General features: G+C 40.9%; 1 protein-coding gene across 3 annotated transcripts in view; it reads right to left on the bottom strand.

Annotated features, from left to right (window-relative positions):
* LOC147322725 (partitioning defective 3 homolog) overlaps window positions 1-15,461 on the bottom strand; it is a 355,660-nt gene that overhangs the window by 310,399 nt on the left and 29,800 nt on the right. For all 3 annotated transcript variants that reach the window (XM_086307269.1, XM_086307271.1, XM_086307270.1), the window contains one exon: window positions 10,654-10,755. In XM_086307269.1, the coding sequence (XP_086163395.1) occupies window positions 10,654-10,755 (102 nt within the window). The remainder of the gene's footprint in view (window positions 1-10,653; window positions 10,756-15,461) is intronic.

Here is a 15,461-nt window from a genome sequence, read left to right as displayed (position 1 = left end):
TTGGCAAAAGTCTCTTCCTGTAGGGGAGCTGTCACGCAGGAGAAATCAAAGACACCTACATGACTAGCTGGATTTCCTCTGAGCTGAGAAACAGACTCGGTGACATGACCCACTTTTACCAGTTTTAAAGAAACCCACTGTGGAAGATGGAGGAGTTGCCTGCTGCTTTGCAATATGGAGCAATAACATTCTTACCCCAGGCACAGGGCTGTGTATGTCACGCTGCATACGCCGTTCAGCTGAAGCTGTGTTTTTGTCAACAAGAATGGACTAACGCCATCCATACTGGTGGCTCAGCACGTCTAAAATAGCAGCTTCAGCAGATTCGCTGGGCTTTCATGCACTTGTATTACCTTATCTCAGCTTCATAACCACAACATGACCTTTGTTCCACATCAATAAATGAAAATGGTTCGTCAGACAGAGAGACTTCATCTCATCTGGCGCACACTGGACTCGGTACAGCAGACGCAACCTTGGAATGACATTCTGTCTACAACTTAGAAAGCTACTAAAAACACTGATGACAAATTAAAGGAAAAACCTGAACCATGGAATCCTGTAGGGGATTCAATGATTTTGGCTCATTTTTGGCCCCTCAGAGAGAGGGGTCACTGCAAATCAATTCCCAAAACTTGGAGAATCCAACCCATAAAGGAAAAACTCTATTTTATTATATGCATTACCAATTCAAAATGCATTGCACTTTATAGGACAACCTGGGCCGGGCAATACTGTGATTTTGCACAGATGTGAGACCAATTTCCCGCTTAAAGCATTACTTTACAGAAAACAATCTGCACGTTTTAGATACTTAGCCCACATGGGCTCACAAGATGCCAAAATACACAGCAGTGATGGCACTTGCAGTATTATAAAAACATAAGAACAACGCTTCTTCCATTACTCTGCAAACAAAGAACTGCTCTGGATTGTCTCCTATGCCACGCTGAACAAATAACAATCAGCCAGACAAAAGCTGCCCTTCCAAAAACAACCCCCCAAAAGCTCAAGTTTCTTGTGATCATTCGTCTAGAGGAGCTTGTCAGAAAATAAGGACACGGCGTAGCCCTTTAATCAGTGCAAAATGAGCAATGAAAACATGAAAGGCCTCATGTAGTAAACAGTCTTCTTGCTACCGAAGAGACGAGTAAACCTGCTGGTTTCTGTAACTAATGTATGTACCTGAGTGTAACAGCGCACACAGAGAGTTTCCTCACTTTGGATGTCTTTTTGCACGCGATAAGCACAAAGACTGCGGCTGCAATGGGCATCTCATCACAGCGAGGGAATACGACCGCATAACTGAGAGGGAGGGCGTTTCTGAAAAATTACAACGGTGCTCGACAAATCTTTCCCGAGTAAGTGAAGTTTAAAAAACTAGGAAGCAAATAAACAAGCACGAGCAGACAATAAATCCAAAGCCCCAGAGGAAAATGAAATGAAAAACTGCTTGCTGCCGCCCACAAGCCTCCGAGCGGAGCAACGGAGGTGAGGATAAAAATCCGCCAGCGCGCTGAGCCTTTTAAGACGCAGAGCTGACTTGGGTCCTTACAGGCTAATTACAGCTGACTGCGGCAGGGCGTCTGTCTGTGGAGATGTATGTGTGTGGGTATGTGTGACTATTTCTGGGTGTGAGTTCTTGTGTGAGCACGATGTCTCACTTGGTATTGAATGCTCCTTTATGGTCTTTATAGTTAAGAAGACATTTGGACTTTACTGTAGCCAGGAGACGTATCTGTGATGCTAGTTTCATTAGCAGCAGTAACATAGATAAAACAAAAGTATATAACTACTAGTTGCCTCAATCTTGACATCACTGTGGAGTTATGTATCAGCTTATCTGTTTCTGTTTTTCCAAAGTAGAAACAGGTCCTGGTGGTTCACAGAGAACCAGAGAAACTGTAAAGAAAGATGATAGTCTGTCAAGCCACAAGAGGGCAGCATCTGGGCTCCAACTCATTGATGACACATAACTACGTCAGAAATGAGTCAGGTTTCAGCGCAGATCACAAACCTTAGTGTAGCCACAGGAAACTCATAAATACAGCACACATTGTGACTACATCTCAGATTGATCATTGCATGAGTTTGGTTTCTGTGGAGTCATTACATTATCACAGTAAAAGATGGACTTGTACTTACATAGCTGTATTTTTCTGTTACTGAGCACTCAAAGCAAGTTTTACTACAAGCCTCCATCACCCAGCTACCTCTAACATTCACATGCACACACTCCAAGGATGGGGCAACTTCAGTTTCAGCATCTTGGACCTGAGGACACTTTGACATGGAGTAGCTGGGGATCGAACCACCAAACCAAGTTACAAATTGGGAGACGACCTGCTCTACAAACTGAGCCAAAGCCATGGCACGTTTGGACATTTAACCTCTACTTTTAAAGCAAAGACAGAGGAAACTTTATCATGCTCCGTTGCAAAAATCAAATTGGTCTCAGTGGATTCTTAAATCTTTCATGAAGTACTGCACAAGTCAAATTAACCATAACATCAGCTAAACTCAAGATGTCCAGAAAAAGAGAAGAATAAATGCAGCTTAGTGCAAGTCTGGAATCTCAGAGACAGTCCAACCATACAGTCTTCAACGTATGCCAACAAACAGGCCTTGTTCACACACTCGTGCGCACACACACACACACACAGACAAACAGAGTAATTAGTCTTTGATTTCCCCTGGCAGCGCCCTGGTACCAGGGGAAGCTACTGGGACCCTGCTTTAGCCTTGGCTAATTTCACTCATGGCTTGATCTCGACCCAGCACAGGTGCCCACTTGGCACTCGACTGGCGTTGCCATGGCAATGCCAACTTCAGGGGCCAAGAAAATGCCAATTGTCCAAGGGGCTCAACCACAGAGACCATGGATATGATGCTCATTATAAACAGGACACATAAGCAACAAAAGAAGAAAGCAGTCAAGTCTGGACAGTCAGGCTACATCTCTTTTTCTTTTAGGAAATGCCATGTGCCTGTCACTCTGAGGCCGGCACCCATTCCTAGGAACAAACAAAACAAAAAACGTCATTCTGTGCAGCAGGCAGGATACAGACAATAGGGGGAACCACCGTAACCTAGGCTTGAGCGCCTCTTTGTGGTTCACAAGTGTCACTGCAATACCTGCAGCTCTGCGTCTGCATGCACCTGCTGTAAAACACAAAACACCACACTGCTGATTCAGGTACCTCAGCGATAATGACTTTTTCCTGTTAATGGCTTAAGGAATCACCCTTCACCCCTGCACTCATTAAGCCCAGGGACAGGCTCACTTTGTCTAACCGCTGTTCACAAGGAAGTGCCAGCCTTTAAGCGACAAGGGGAACAACGTCGTTTGAATTATCTTCATTTATCGAGTCTAAAGGTATAATGCTGGAGAACTGAAGCGCTGAAAGGTAATAAAGAGGAATGTAGGAACAGACATGAGAGAGCTCATACTGTACTTGAGTATCCCAGGTAAGCATCTTTCTTTCCTGCCACAGTTGCAGCTTCATATCTCTCATGAGATGTGAACTATTAAACTGGATTTGCCTCTCAGCATAACCATTGCACATACAGGCCCATGTTTTGCATGTTCCCTGATCTGCAATTCATTTGATTCACCATTTAGCTCAAAGAACTCTGTAGTCGGTAATCAGACAATACGTTTGTCTAGTGCCACAACAATTTTGACAGACCATACATTGTAATCGCTAATGTAGTAGACTCATTTCCCTGTAATGAGCATTTAACTTGAATCTAATTTCATTTAATTGGCCATATCACAGACATTTCCTGCTTTCATGAACTAATTTCATCAGGCACATATTGTGAATTTCTTACTTAAGGCCATCTTCCAACCAGAAGCCTTTCTAATTGCCGCACTGGCATCTGGTGTATGCATAAAGTGCCTACATCGCAGTCATTTCTAGCTGTGAAGCAGCAATTTGATGGCTACCAGAATTAATTTTTCACAGTTTACCCTAAGGCAGAGCTACATCAGAGTTTACCCACTCCTCTTTACAACTGACTTTTCTTGTGTTTGTATCTTAGTACTTATTTGCCAAGAGCCTAATTCAGTGAAGAAACCAGTTTGATTTGAGCGTTGTGACATGGCAGGAGCAGCTATCAGAGGTTGGTACAGAGTGGTCATATGGGATGGACGTTGTTAGCAACATTACTCAGGTAGGCTGTGTTTACACAATGCTCAACCCCAAATGTGTGGCAAGAAAATCTGCACCACAATTTTACATCACCACCATTGATAAGGCAGGAAGAATCAATGGTTTCATGTCGGCTGAGCCAAGTTCTGATCCTACCATCTGAATGTCACAGCACAAATCAAGACTCAAGACAAGCTATCGTTTTTGTAATCTTCTATTCTCCAGTGTAAATTGTTCGTGGCTGACACAAGAAGATATAATGTGGTCTTGTTGTAGACATGTTGCTTGGTCATGCTCTTCTGCATACATTGGTTGTAACAAATGGTTATTCCAGTTACTGTTGCTTTCCTGTCACCTCAAAGCAATCTGCCAATTCTCCTTTGATCTCTGATATAAACAAGACATTTTCATCCAGAGAGCTGTTGCTAACTGCATATTTTCTTTTCTCCAGACCTTTCTCTGCAAGTCAAACAGATGGCTGTGTGGGAAAATCCCAGTAGATTAGCAGTTTCTAAAATACTCCCACTCAACTGGCACCAACAACCACACTACAAAGTCACTTAAAATCACCTTTCTTCCCCATTGTGATGCTAGTGCTGAACTTCAGCAGTTTAACTTGACCATGTCTAAATCTCCAAATGCTATGGCTGCCAAATAATTGGCTCATTAGATATTTTAACTTATGAGCAGTCAAACAGTGTACCAAATGAAGTGGTCTGTGAGTGCACATAAACAGCACAACTAAGGCCCTATTTACACATTTCATTCACGTGTTTCATATTCAGATAAAATCTAAATGAGAAACTTTGATTTGAACATATTTGCACTTTTTGTTTTATCCTTCAGTATCCTAACGAGGGTAAACCTGCTAATGAGATAAATTAATAAGATGAGTTATGGCAATAACATTTTAGCTAGCAACAGTTTAGCTAGCATTTGCTAACAATCCATAAAATAACAAACAAGCTGTGAATAAATACTAGATAAATAAATACTAATACTAAAGGGGTAACCTAATTTTTTTGTTGTTCTGAATAGACGCTATTTTTCCATTATATTTCAATCATGTGTTCATCATCTGAAAACATTAATAGGTTTTTATTGGGTGTTACAGAGATCCCATACCATCATGGTATCAGAAAAGTTGATACTTTACTTATTTTTGCTAAGAATAGCAACTTACTTGGCAAAAATGATCTTTATTATTCTTATTATTTTGCTATTCATTTTGCTAGTTTTTATTATATTTTTTTCCCTTTCTGGGGAAGGCAAAAAAGCCCTAATCACACAGGGAGCCAATAAATGCGCAGACAGACAAATGCATTTTTGCACCTGCAAATGAACAGTTTGGATGTGATTTCAAGACACAGTCTTCTGATCCTAATTTGTTTCAGTGGAAATATCAAAATTAGGTTTGTAGCTGCTAACCTACTGCTCATAATACACTTCGGTCAGGTGGTGGCAGTGTGCACCAAAAAGCCAGTGTGGAAGCTGCTATCAATTTTAAATGAGCCACTAATGTGTTAGCTTTACTGCAATATACTAGATAATAGTACAATAGCAGAGATTATTAGTAATAGACAAAAATACAAGTGATATTGTTAGGAGATTACTGATCTGACTACTGACTTCAGCCTAAATTTCAGTCAAAGAGTAATCTTAATAACATCTAAAATCTAAATATAACCCCAACTCGTCACTATCATTGTATCAGAATGATTTTTAAAGGAAGAATTGAAGACATGAAGTTCAGCTTCACACTTGAAACAAACCGAGATCAGCAACAGGGTCATGTGTGCAACACAAAACCAAAAACACCCCAGCTGTACAAATACACTCGTACACCTCATGCATGTGAAATGGAAGCTGTTGATCAGTATGAAGATCTATGGAGCGGACACGGGCAGGCTGCAGCATGCAGCTCTATGACTGCACATGAATCACAGCATGATAATCTGACTGCTGAACCTGAGCCAGATATCACTCACACACACACACACACACACACACACACACACACACACACACACACACACAGAGCACTGTTGGGAGGACATGACGTGCTCCTAACAGTAGAGCCACCGAAACTTGAAAGGAGTGAGATCATTCATGCTTTAGTCACACATTCACATTGAAATTCCTGTCGCGTAGATGCATGCACATACGCAGTTCTATTTTTTGCAGATGAACAGAATAATATCTATGATACAACCTGTCTAATCAATTTTTTTCCTTAAAAAGCACCAAAAAATGAGCCTTAATGAGAAAACCAAGGAAAAAAGGCACCAAACATGATGAAGAAGTAAAGCTTAGAAGTCTAAACATCCAACACATTCAAAAGACAAACTGTGTCAGCCCTTCATATCCTTCCACTGCTCAAAGATCTGACTCCCTACTTCATCAAACAGATCAACCCTCACACCAACTCCATGAATAACTCTTTCATAGCTTTCCAAATGCACTTAATACCTGTATCCGTTCTGATTAGCAGGGAAAGGCTTGGATTTATTTAAGATAAGCAGGAACATAATCTCTGCTGTTGTGACATTTTAATATTGTCCACTCTACGTAAAGAGACATCATCGTGCTTTTTCTGATCAGAAATGTTCCAAAACATGTTACTCAAGAAATGGGTGGACATCACCATCATGGGTGAATATTCTACAGGTTGCTTTCCCAACATTTATTTTAAGATGTTTTGGTAGGAAAGGCGAATAACACACAGGAAAACCCTGCAGCAGCCTTGGGCACATAGGTGAGCAGTGAGCTACAGCACCGCCCTCCCTACATAGCTTTAGGCAATCCACCTTTGTCAGCAGTGCATTTCCAAATCATGTATTTTATTTCTAACAATCTATTTTTATTTCCCATGTCAAGATAACGTCTTTAAAATTCAGCTTTTGCATTTACATGTCACAGAAATCGTTACGAACATCAGCAAATTATAAACAGCAAACATGGAGAAAACTAGCAGCATCAGTCCTCTTGAGAGAAAAACAAACAGCGGTAACCAATCAAGAGGTTTGTGTGGACGTATTGTCTACAGGTGTGGTTGGTTTATAGTGTTCAATATTACAGGCTACATCTTTTACAGTTAAATTATGTCATTTAAACTCAGTTTTAAACACTGAACTTTGACTTTGCAGTTCATCTGCAATGATACAGCACTGTAGACACGCTACGTGGGCTATTAACCAGAATATGCACAGACTGAAATGGACAGGACCATGTTTATCAAGGGCGCAGGTTATTTGTGATATCTCCTAAATTCCTGACTAATAGTCCTGTTTGAACTGCACCAATGTGACATGTCAGAGAGTAAACGGAAAGAAACGCGGAGCTGGAAAATTTCTGCTGAAGCTTATAACATCGCCAGCACGTCTGACTACAAATCTCGGCTGCAAAAGGACTATGCCATCTCCACATACACATTCATTCAAACAACATAGCACAAAGCTTTGTGGTTCACATATATCAGGAGAAAACCTAACGTTTGTACAGCACAAGCGTTTTCCTGCCCTGGAAGTATTCACACATACAAGAATGTGTTGTCATTACCAGGTTAAAATGGGCTTGTTAGGAGGTTAGACAGTAAAAGAAGGAGGGTTAGTAGATTAGGGAAAGAACTGGACAGACTGGATTTACCTCTACAGCTGCAACCACACACACAGACACACAAAGGAGCAAACACCCACGCACCGAGATAAAGTCATTCAAACAGAGCTGTTCCACCAGTTTGAAGTTGGCTGTTCCAGTCGACTGCCAGCTGACTTTCTGACACTGCACTCTGTCATTTGGTAACTATCAACACAGTATTACTACAGCATGTTGGTCTTGTGACCAGAGAGTCACTGTTTACTTTTTAGGCCGAATGTCTACCACAGGTGTAGAGCAGGCTAACCTGTTAGAACTAACTACTGACAGTTACATGAAAATATTTAAAAAAAATTATCAGCAAGGCAGCTAAAAATGTTATGTCAGCAAATTTCATTTTTTCCCTAAATTCTCTATTCTGCCGTCAATGAGAAGGTACTTATGCCGTATGACCACCAGGGGGAGCAGGAATCACAGCATCAGAACAAACTGAGGCTCTTGAAAGGTCAAAAATGTATACAGAACTGCCACATTTGTTTCTTCTTTCTTTGCATTTTTCCAGCCAAATACCACCGATGTTGTAAAATAAGAGAAGAATAAAAAAAATAAATAAAAAATTAGAAACCAGTGTTTCAGGCAGCAGGTGCAAAACAGCTGCTCTCCCCAATGATCCCACCTGATGTGTAACCATGGCACCCACCACATAGTCATTGTCAGGTGTATAGAGGTGTATAGCTGCCTGAAACACACCATGTCTCATCCTCGCACAAATGTCCACACGAGATCAAAAAGAATGCGCACGTCAAAGAGAAAGAAACAACTATGTCACCTAGCTTTGCAGACTTGCTCAACATCACAGTATCTGCTGTGGGAAGCGATCCGTTTACCATAAAACAGGGGGACAAAACACAGTGTTGCTGAGAAAGATATAGTATCAGATTTCAGTGATAACGCTGGCTCCAGGGCATCAGACAGAGCAAGAAAACAGAGCAGATAGGAATTAAAGATTACATGTTCAATTGAAACCTGGATGATTCATAGCCTTTTTAATGTGTGGTGGCCCTGTTAGCTTTAGTGGAAGACATCTCTGAAAAGGTGTGAACACCGGATGTGAACAATCATCCACATGATGCCAACACCAGGATAAACTGCAGTGACTAACAGTAGGTGGCTAATGCCCTTGCGATGAATTGGAATATATTTTAAATGATTTTAAATTACTAACCATCTGCACCTGCTTGCAATATGATTTCATTTAATAATTGAAATGACCTGAAAAGTGGTGATTTTTATGGCACACATTAAAGCCAAAGAGCTAGTGACTCAGGTGTAGCCAGCACTGTTCCCATGGGAAGGAGGCAGTGGGGCTGTGGGTAATCGTTTACACTTGTCTAGTGGGTGGGGAGGGGTGGGTAGTGTGATGTCATAAAGCCTCATAGATTTTGCCCACACAATCTCCCAGTGCATCCGGTAAGAATTCACAGGGCTTCACTTGTTTCACTCTGCTTGAAATTCTAGTAAATATATTAAAACTGAAACACAGTAAAATAAGAAGTACATAAGCATTTACAGCCTTTGCTCAATACTTTGTTGAAGCACCTTTGAACATGATGCTACAAGCTTGGCACACCTGTTTTTGGGTAGTTTCTTCCATTCTTCTTTGCAGACCCTCCCGAGTTTCAGTGCATAGCCAACCATTCTCAAATCTCTCCAGAGATGTTCAACAGGGTTCAACATACAGAGTGGTCCCAAAGCCACTCCTTCGTTATCTTGGCTGTGTGGTTTGGGTCATTGTCTTGTTGCAAGATAAACCTTCAGTCTGAGGTCTAGAGCACTCTGGAGCAGATTATCATCAAGGCAGCATTGATCTCTCCCTTGACACTGACGAGTCTTCCAGATCCTGCCGCTGCATAGCATCCCCACAGCATGACGCTGCCACCACTATGCTTCACTGTAGAGATGGCATCAAGCAGGTTCCCTTTCTAGACATTACGTTTCGCATTCATCCAAAAAAAAAGTTCAATTTGTTTAATCAGGCCAGAGGCTGTAGTTTCTCTACTCTGGCCTGGAGTCCTTCTGGTGGCCTATAGACAATTCCTTGGACTTCATGGCTTGGTTTGTGCTCTCACATGCACTCTTAACTATGAGACTTTATACATTAGGTTCCATAGCTAACACTGCCAATCAACTGAATTTACCAAAGGTGGCCTCTGAACAAGCTGTAGAAACATCTGATAGGTGATCAGTGCACACAGGATGCACCTGAGCTCAAATGTGAGTGTTATGGAAAAGGCTGTTAATACTTCTGTGCATGTTACATGTTTCCTGTTTTGGTTTTTAAATAACTTTGCAAGAATTCCATGCAATTTTTTTTTTCACTTTGTCAGTATGGGGTATTGTGTGCAGTATTCTGAGGTGAAAAATAATGTAACCCATTTTGGAATAAGGCTGTAACAGAACAAAATGTGGAAGAAGTGAATGCTTCCTGGATGCACTGAATATCAGTAAACACAGAAATACAGTGCCTCCTTGCACACAAAGTGGAGCCTTGAATGTAAAACAGTCTGCAAATATGAAATCTGCAGAGTACTTCCAACAGGCTGAACTGATTAAGCAGAGAACACGGTGAGCAGTTTACTGCTCTGCAAGCTTTAAGCAACGGTGACAGCAAAAACAGTCAGGTGTAATCATAAGCACATGTCAGTGAAACCTTTGTGGTACAGCCAAGGCTTTATGCACAAACATTTTAGAGTTCAGATAATACTTTTTTCTGCCTACAAGGAAAGGCTGAATGAAAATGAGAAGAGATAGAATAACAGGACAGTGTGGCAAATAAACAAATACAATGTGCAATCAGCTATGCAAACATATTCTTTCTCGCAATCTAACACCGACTTCGACTCACCCTATCTTTGTCATCCACCACATCGCACAGCATATCATCCTGGTCCAAAATACCACCATCGCCATGTTCCAACCTGTTCACCTGAACCCAGTAGCTGGGGTCCTAGGAGAGGAGAAAAAAAAAGGAGTTAAAGTATAATCTGTGTAAAGAGATCACCTCGATTTGTACCATATACAATCAGGATTTGTAGCATTATGTACGTAAAGCCATATATATTATAATAGGATTCCCAAACCAAATGAATTAGGAGCTTGTGACTGTAGCAATCAGCTGATCTGATCGCCATGTGGTTCATATCATGATCCAGTCAGCTGGCACACAGGAGCTCTGACATAGTTATGGATTGACATCATGATAGCGGTTATGAAAAATTATAATCCCCTGCTGGATGGCCTGCAAACTAAGCATATGGCTCACATAATTTTTCATGTCGATGTAGAAAAGGGAATGCATGTGATTGACAAGGATCATCCACCCTCTTTCCAGTCAATGAATTAAAAAAAAAAACATTGCCCTTGTTTGCATATTTTAAAATATTTTTGCAGGATATCAGTATGTAAACAAAGAACCCGATAAAACAGCAATATAATCCTGCTTGCTTTTTTGGTTTGTTTTTTGTTGTTTTTCCTTTTCTTCACTTTGTCCTGTCCGAGAGTATGAGTCAGAATTGTTGTCTGAAAGCCCCAAAAGTGGAGCATTACAGCATTCACTATAACTGTGCACTTGACAGTCAGATAGCATTCATTAGCATTTTTATTTTGGGTTATACAACCTAACGGACAACACCGGGAAGGAAGGAAGGAAGGAAGGAAGGAAGGAAGGAAGGAAGGAAGGAAGGAAGGAAGGAAGGAAGGAAGGAAGGAAGGAAGGAAGGAAAGAAAGAAAGAGTTAAAAAAGTAACCAATATTACAAGATATTTTTACATCCAGCAGTAGCACAAGAAAGTGTGCCTGTGGGTACACAGGTGTTCCTAAGGTCTCTCCAGTAGTGTCTAACAGTGGGTGTGTGGAGCCACAACCCCGCACCCCAGGACCTGAAGCAGGCATGGAGGAGACTCAGGGCCCAGTCCTCCAGAGGCCCTCCAGCATGAGAGCCGCAAGCAGACCACGGCAGGGACAACCGTGGCCCCCATTCAGAGAAAAGCAATACTAAACTCAGATTATTCCTAACTATTAATATTATTATGCCTTTTTCAAATGCAGACCACTTCTCCTGCACTATTCACTGCATCATAAGAATTATAGAAGCAGTTAAGTCGAGAACAGGGACTAAATTTCAAGCTGGATGAAAAATTGTATATTTATAATGTTTCTATTTTAAGTTTTTTTCAGTCCGAAGTAAAACTAATACCTAAAAGAAAAGGAACACTTGTTCTTTCAGCTTTCTTTTCAACTAGTAAAAAACTGCTGTTTCATTATGCTCCACAATTTAATGAAATACAACATCTGTGCACAGAGCATTGATAGAAATACAGAAGATTTGGTGTTTGGCAGCTCCACCATCCTCTAAAACTACAATCATCAAAACACGAAATGAGGGAAAATCTTTTGGAAGAATGGCGAAACGTGCATTTGCTCTGAGAGACTTCCAGACGCGTGGAGAATCAATGCCAGGGTGCACTGAAGCCGTTTCGGTGCCACGTGTTGGGCAGGCACCTTAGATTTATGTTAGTTTTAGCTTTAACTGCCAAGCTTTAGCTAGCTAGGCAGATGTCTCAAGAAGAACTCAGTTACTGCACTACTTGATTTTGACCTTGATTCAGCAGTTTTAACAATTATTATGCATTCCTATGGTTTTTGGCAATTTAAAGCTTGGCAAATGTAGTTACCTCATTTTGTCTGTACAGCACTGTGTAGGCTGACATGGAAACAAGCTATGTAAAACAGCTTCACATGACATGACTGCGGGTTTGTGTACAAACAACCTGATGGAAGATTTCATGTTTATCTGTACTGGTTTAGCTTACTTTGAAATCAAAAGCTTTATTTGTCTTCTTTGATCTGTGTCATCCTCCCACATTTTGGCTTTGCCCAGTTCATAGCCTACAAGTACTAGAGCATGATAGCTCATTCAGTCAGGAGGGTAAGGAGAAACCACAGAGCCCAGTGATCGTCCTTCCTCCTTCGCTGCGTTATGAAAGAATCTTCTAACTCTTTTGTCTGGATTTTGTTCTCACCATTTCCTTCTCTCCGCTTCCCCACTTATGCATTCCCTCCAAACTGAGCTGTCTTAAGGACTGTGGTTAAATGCCTTCATGCACATCCTTGTTGTACTGAGCTCCAGTGCGGTACACCAGGGAAAATGGTCCAAATCGTGAGGGGAATGACTGTGTGGTATTTTTCCTTCCTTTTGAGGTTATTAAAAGGGAAAAGATGGCGAGTTCATCGAGTTGCTTCCAAATGACAAGACAAAAATACGTGAAGGCTTCAGAAGATAGTTGCTATTTTATTAATGTCCAACACAGTAAAATCAGTTAGCCATTACAGAAAGCAAATATAAATGTATATATGGACTGTGTTTAAAATTAATCCTTATGTAATAGTATAACAATAAAAGCAATTACAAAACACAAACTGGCTGCCAGCATTACAGAGCAATAAAGAAAAAATGTTGAAATGTTGTCATGCTGCTTGTACTGTTCCAGACTTGTTGCTCAGATAAGATTATGGGGAAGAAACATAATTCTGAGAGAAGCTCAGCCGCACAACTTAATTCCAGAAATACTCTGAAGTGATGAGGAAAAGTCAGACAAGCAATTCAGATTTTACTTACAGATACACTCCAGCCTTGCATCACTGTTCTTTGGTTCATCAGAGCCACATCTCTTAAATCTGTGTTTTAAAAAGGGTTTGGTGTAAATACTTCGATCTCAGCTAAACTCCATGAGATGGCCTCACTGCTTACCTACATGTAAGCAGTGAGAGCTCTTAAGAAGACACGGCTGGTCATGTTAACCGTTCAGCTCACGAAAAAAAACACAACCCACAACTAAATGGTGAAATCCCCTGTTTAACCTACTTCTTAGTATTACTTCTCTTCTTTCCTTCTGCAGCCCTGCGCCACAGCTGAGAATATACAGCACCGCATTAGCAACTTGAGCGTGGTACTGACGTATTTGGATTTAAACACCCTGTTATTTTTCCTTTAATGATGTCTGACAGTGTCAACGATCTGTCATGCCACTGAGCTTTTCGTGAGCCTTCCCTTAAACGCCATCACTTATACTTAAGATTTTCTGTGTTCTCTTTTTACCTCTAATGGAAAAACAAACAGTTACTTAAAGTGTAAAGACTGGTATGCAGTAAACTGGTATGCAGTAAACTGGTATGCAGTAAACTGGTATGCAGTAAACTGGTATGCCATCATGGACCTTCTGTAAGCGAACCACTAGTAATCCACTATGTACTTGAGCAAAGCAGTTTTATTATGTATATCCCATTTAAAAACAGGCCTGTTAAGCAGCTAAATTTTCTATACAATCAGAATGGGACAACTTTTCTCTTCCAAAAGGCAACTGGTCTTCCCGGTTCCCAAACATTTACGGACTGTAAGGCGGTAAGCTTTCTATAACTTTCAGTCACAGGGTGATTGCACAGTTCATCTGGTGAGAAACAAACTCTTTCCAAACAATGATGGTCCGGGTTAGACTGACTGTAATCACTCTCAGATAGATTGGCAAAGGTTTGCCACCCAATTCAGAAACACAGACGGGCTGCCAAGAGTACCAACGTGTTGCAATCAACCCAAGTCAGTCTGCACCAATTAGCAAAGTTTTTCTGCAACAAATCTCTTTGCAATAGGTGATCTGACTCAACTGGTTGTATTCGAGTTATGTTTGCATATCAGTACAAGGCTGGTGAGCACCTACGTCATCAGTTAAATTGCCATTCTGCAGTTTTTTTGTGGATGACTTTCTGAATTCCTGCTTCACATCCATGAGGTTCTGGGTGGATTCTGAATCTAAGCAGTCAATGTGAATCTCGCTTTAATCTGTGTATGTAGACGGTAAAAGATTTGCAACAGACAGCAGCATGTTTGTTATTTCCACCAATTTATCACAGTTAATCACCATATTATCTCCAACAGATTGGATGCAATTACCAACTTGACCTCATTCAATCACAAACTGATAGCAGACTAGATTGCAAGTTCATTGCCCAGTCGCAGTAACTTCACTTTTGCCACTGTGTCCAACCTCTGTTCTCCTTGTGAAATCTGAGGCATGTATGTCAACAAAAAGCACAGTGAAAAATGCAAACAGGTAAGATTATTATTAACTTGTAGAAACCTGTGTATCATGTGTTGAATGGTTGCATGTTACATCACTGTCTTGGGAAGTGTGACGTCTTTTTTCCAGTGTTGCACAGTCTGAGGTTGAAGACAAAAGGCTTCAAGGGTACACGTAAGTCATGAACAAACGAACCTGAAGCCCTTCACTGTCCTTCATCATTTTATAATAGAACTAGGATTATGATGCACATACTTTGATAGTCTGTGGGATCAACAGGTCACACTGAAACCACAAGATGCCAGATGAAACTCATAAATAGGACACCTGACAGGTATTTCAACATACTGTAAACACTTGGGAACTTTAACACCAGGCATTGCTGGCATTATTGTATTACAGTAATACTATCGCCTAATGTTTAAATGTTTCCTCAGTAAGTCTCTAAATTACTGTCACTAGAGTCAAGAACCCGTGAAAAGGAAGTTACACTACAGAATGAGGAGAACCATGAACTTTCTTTAGGCAGCACTGCCAAAACCAACATTTGGGGAAAGCACAGGGTTTTCAGTTTCACTTT

Source organism: Aulonocara sp. 'chitande type north' Nkhata Bay, linkage group LG9 (genome assembly GCF_057382095.1).
Source record: "Aulonocara sp. 'chitande type north' Nkhata Bay isolate Kocher_YH1m ecotype deep benthic linkage group LG9, A_spYH_male_GT1.1, whole genome shotgun sequence".
In the NCBI taxonomy this organism is placed as follows: Eukaryota; Metazoa; Chordata; class Actinopteri; order Cichliformes; family Cichlidae; genus Aulonocara; species Aulonocara sp. 'chitande type north' Nkhata Bay.
This window is presented reverse-complemented; position numbering and strand designations above follow the sequence as displayed.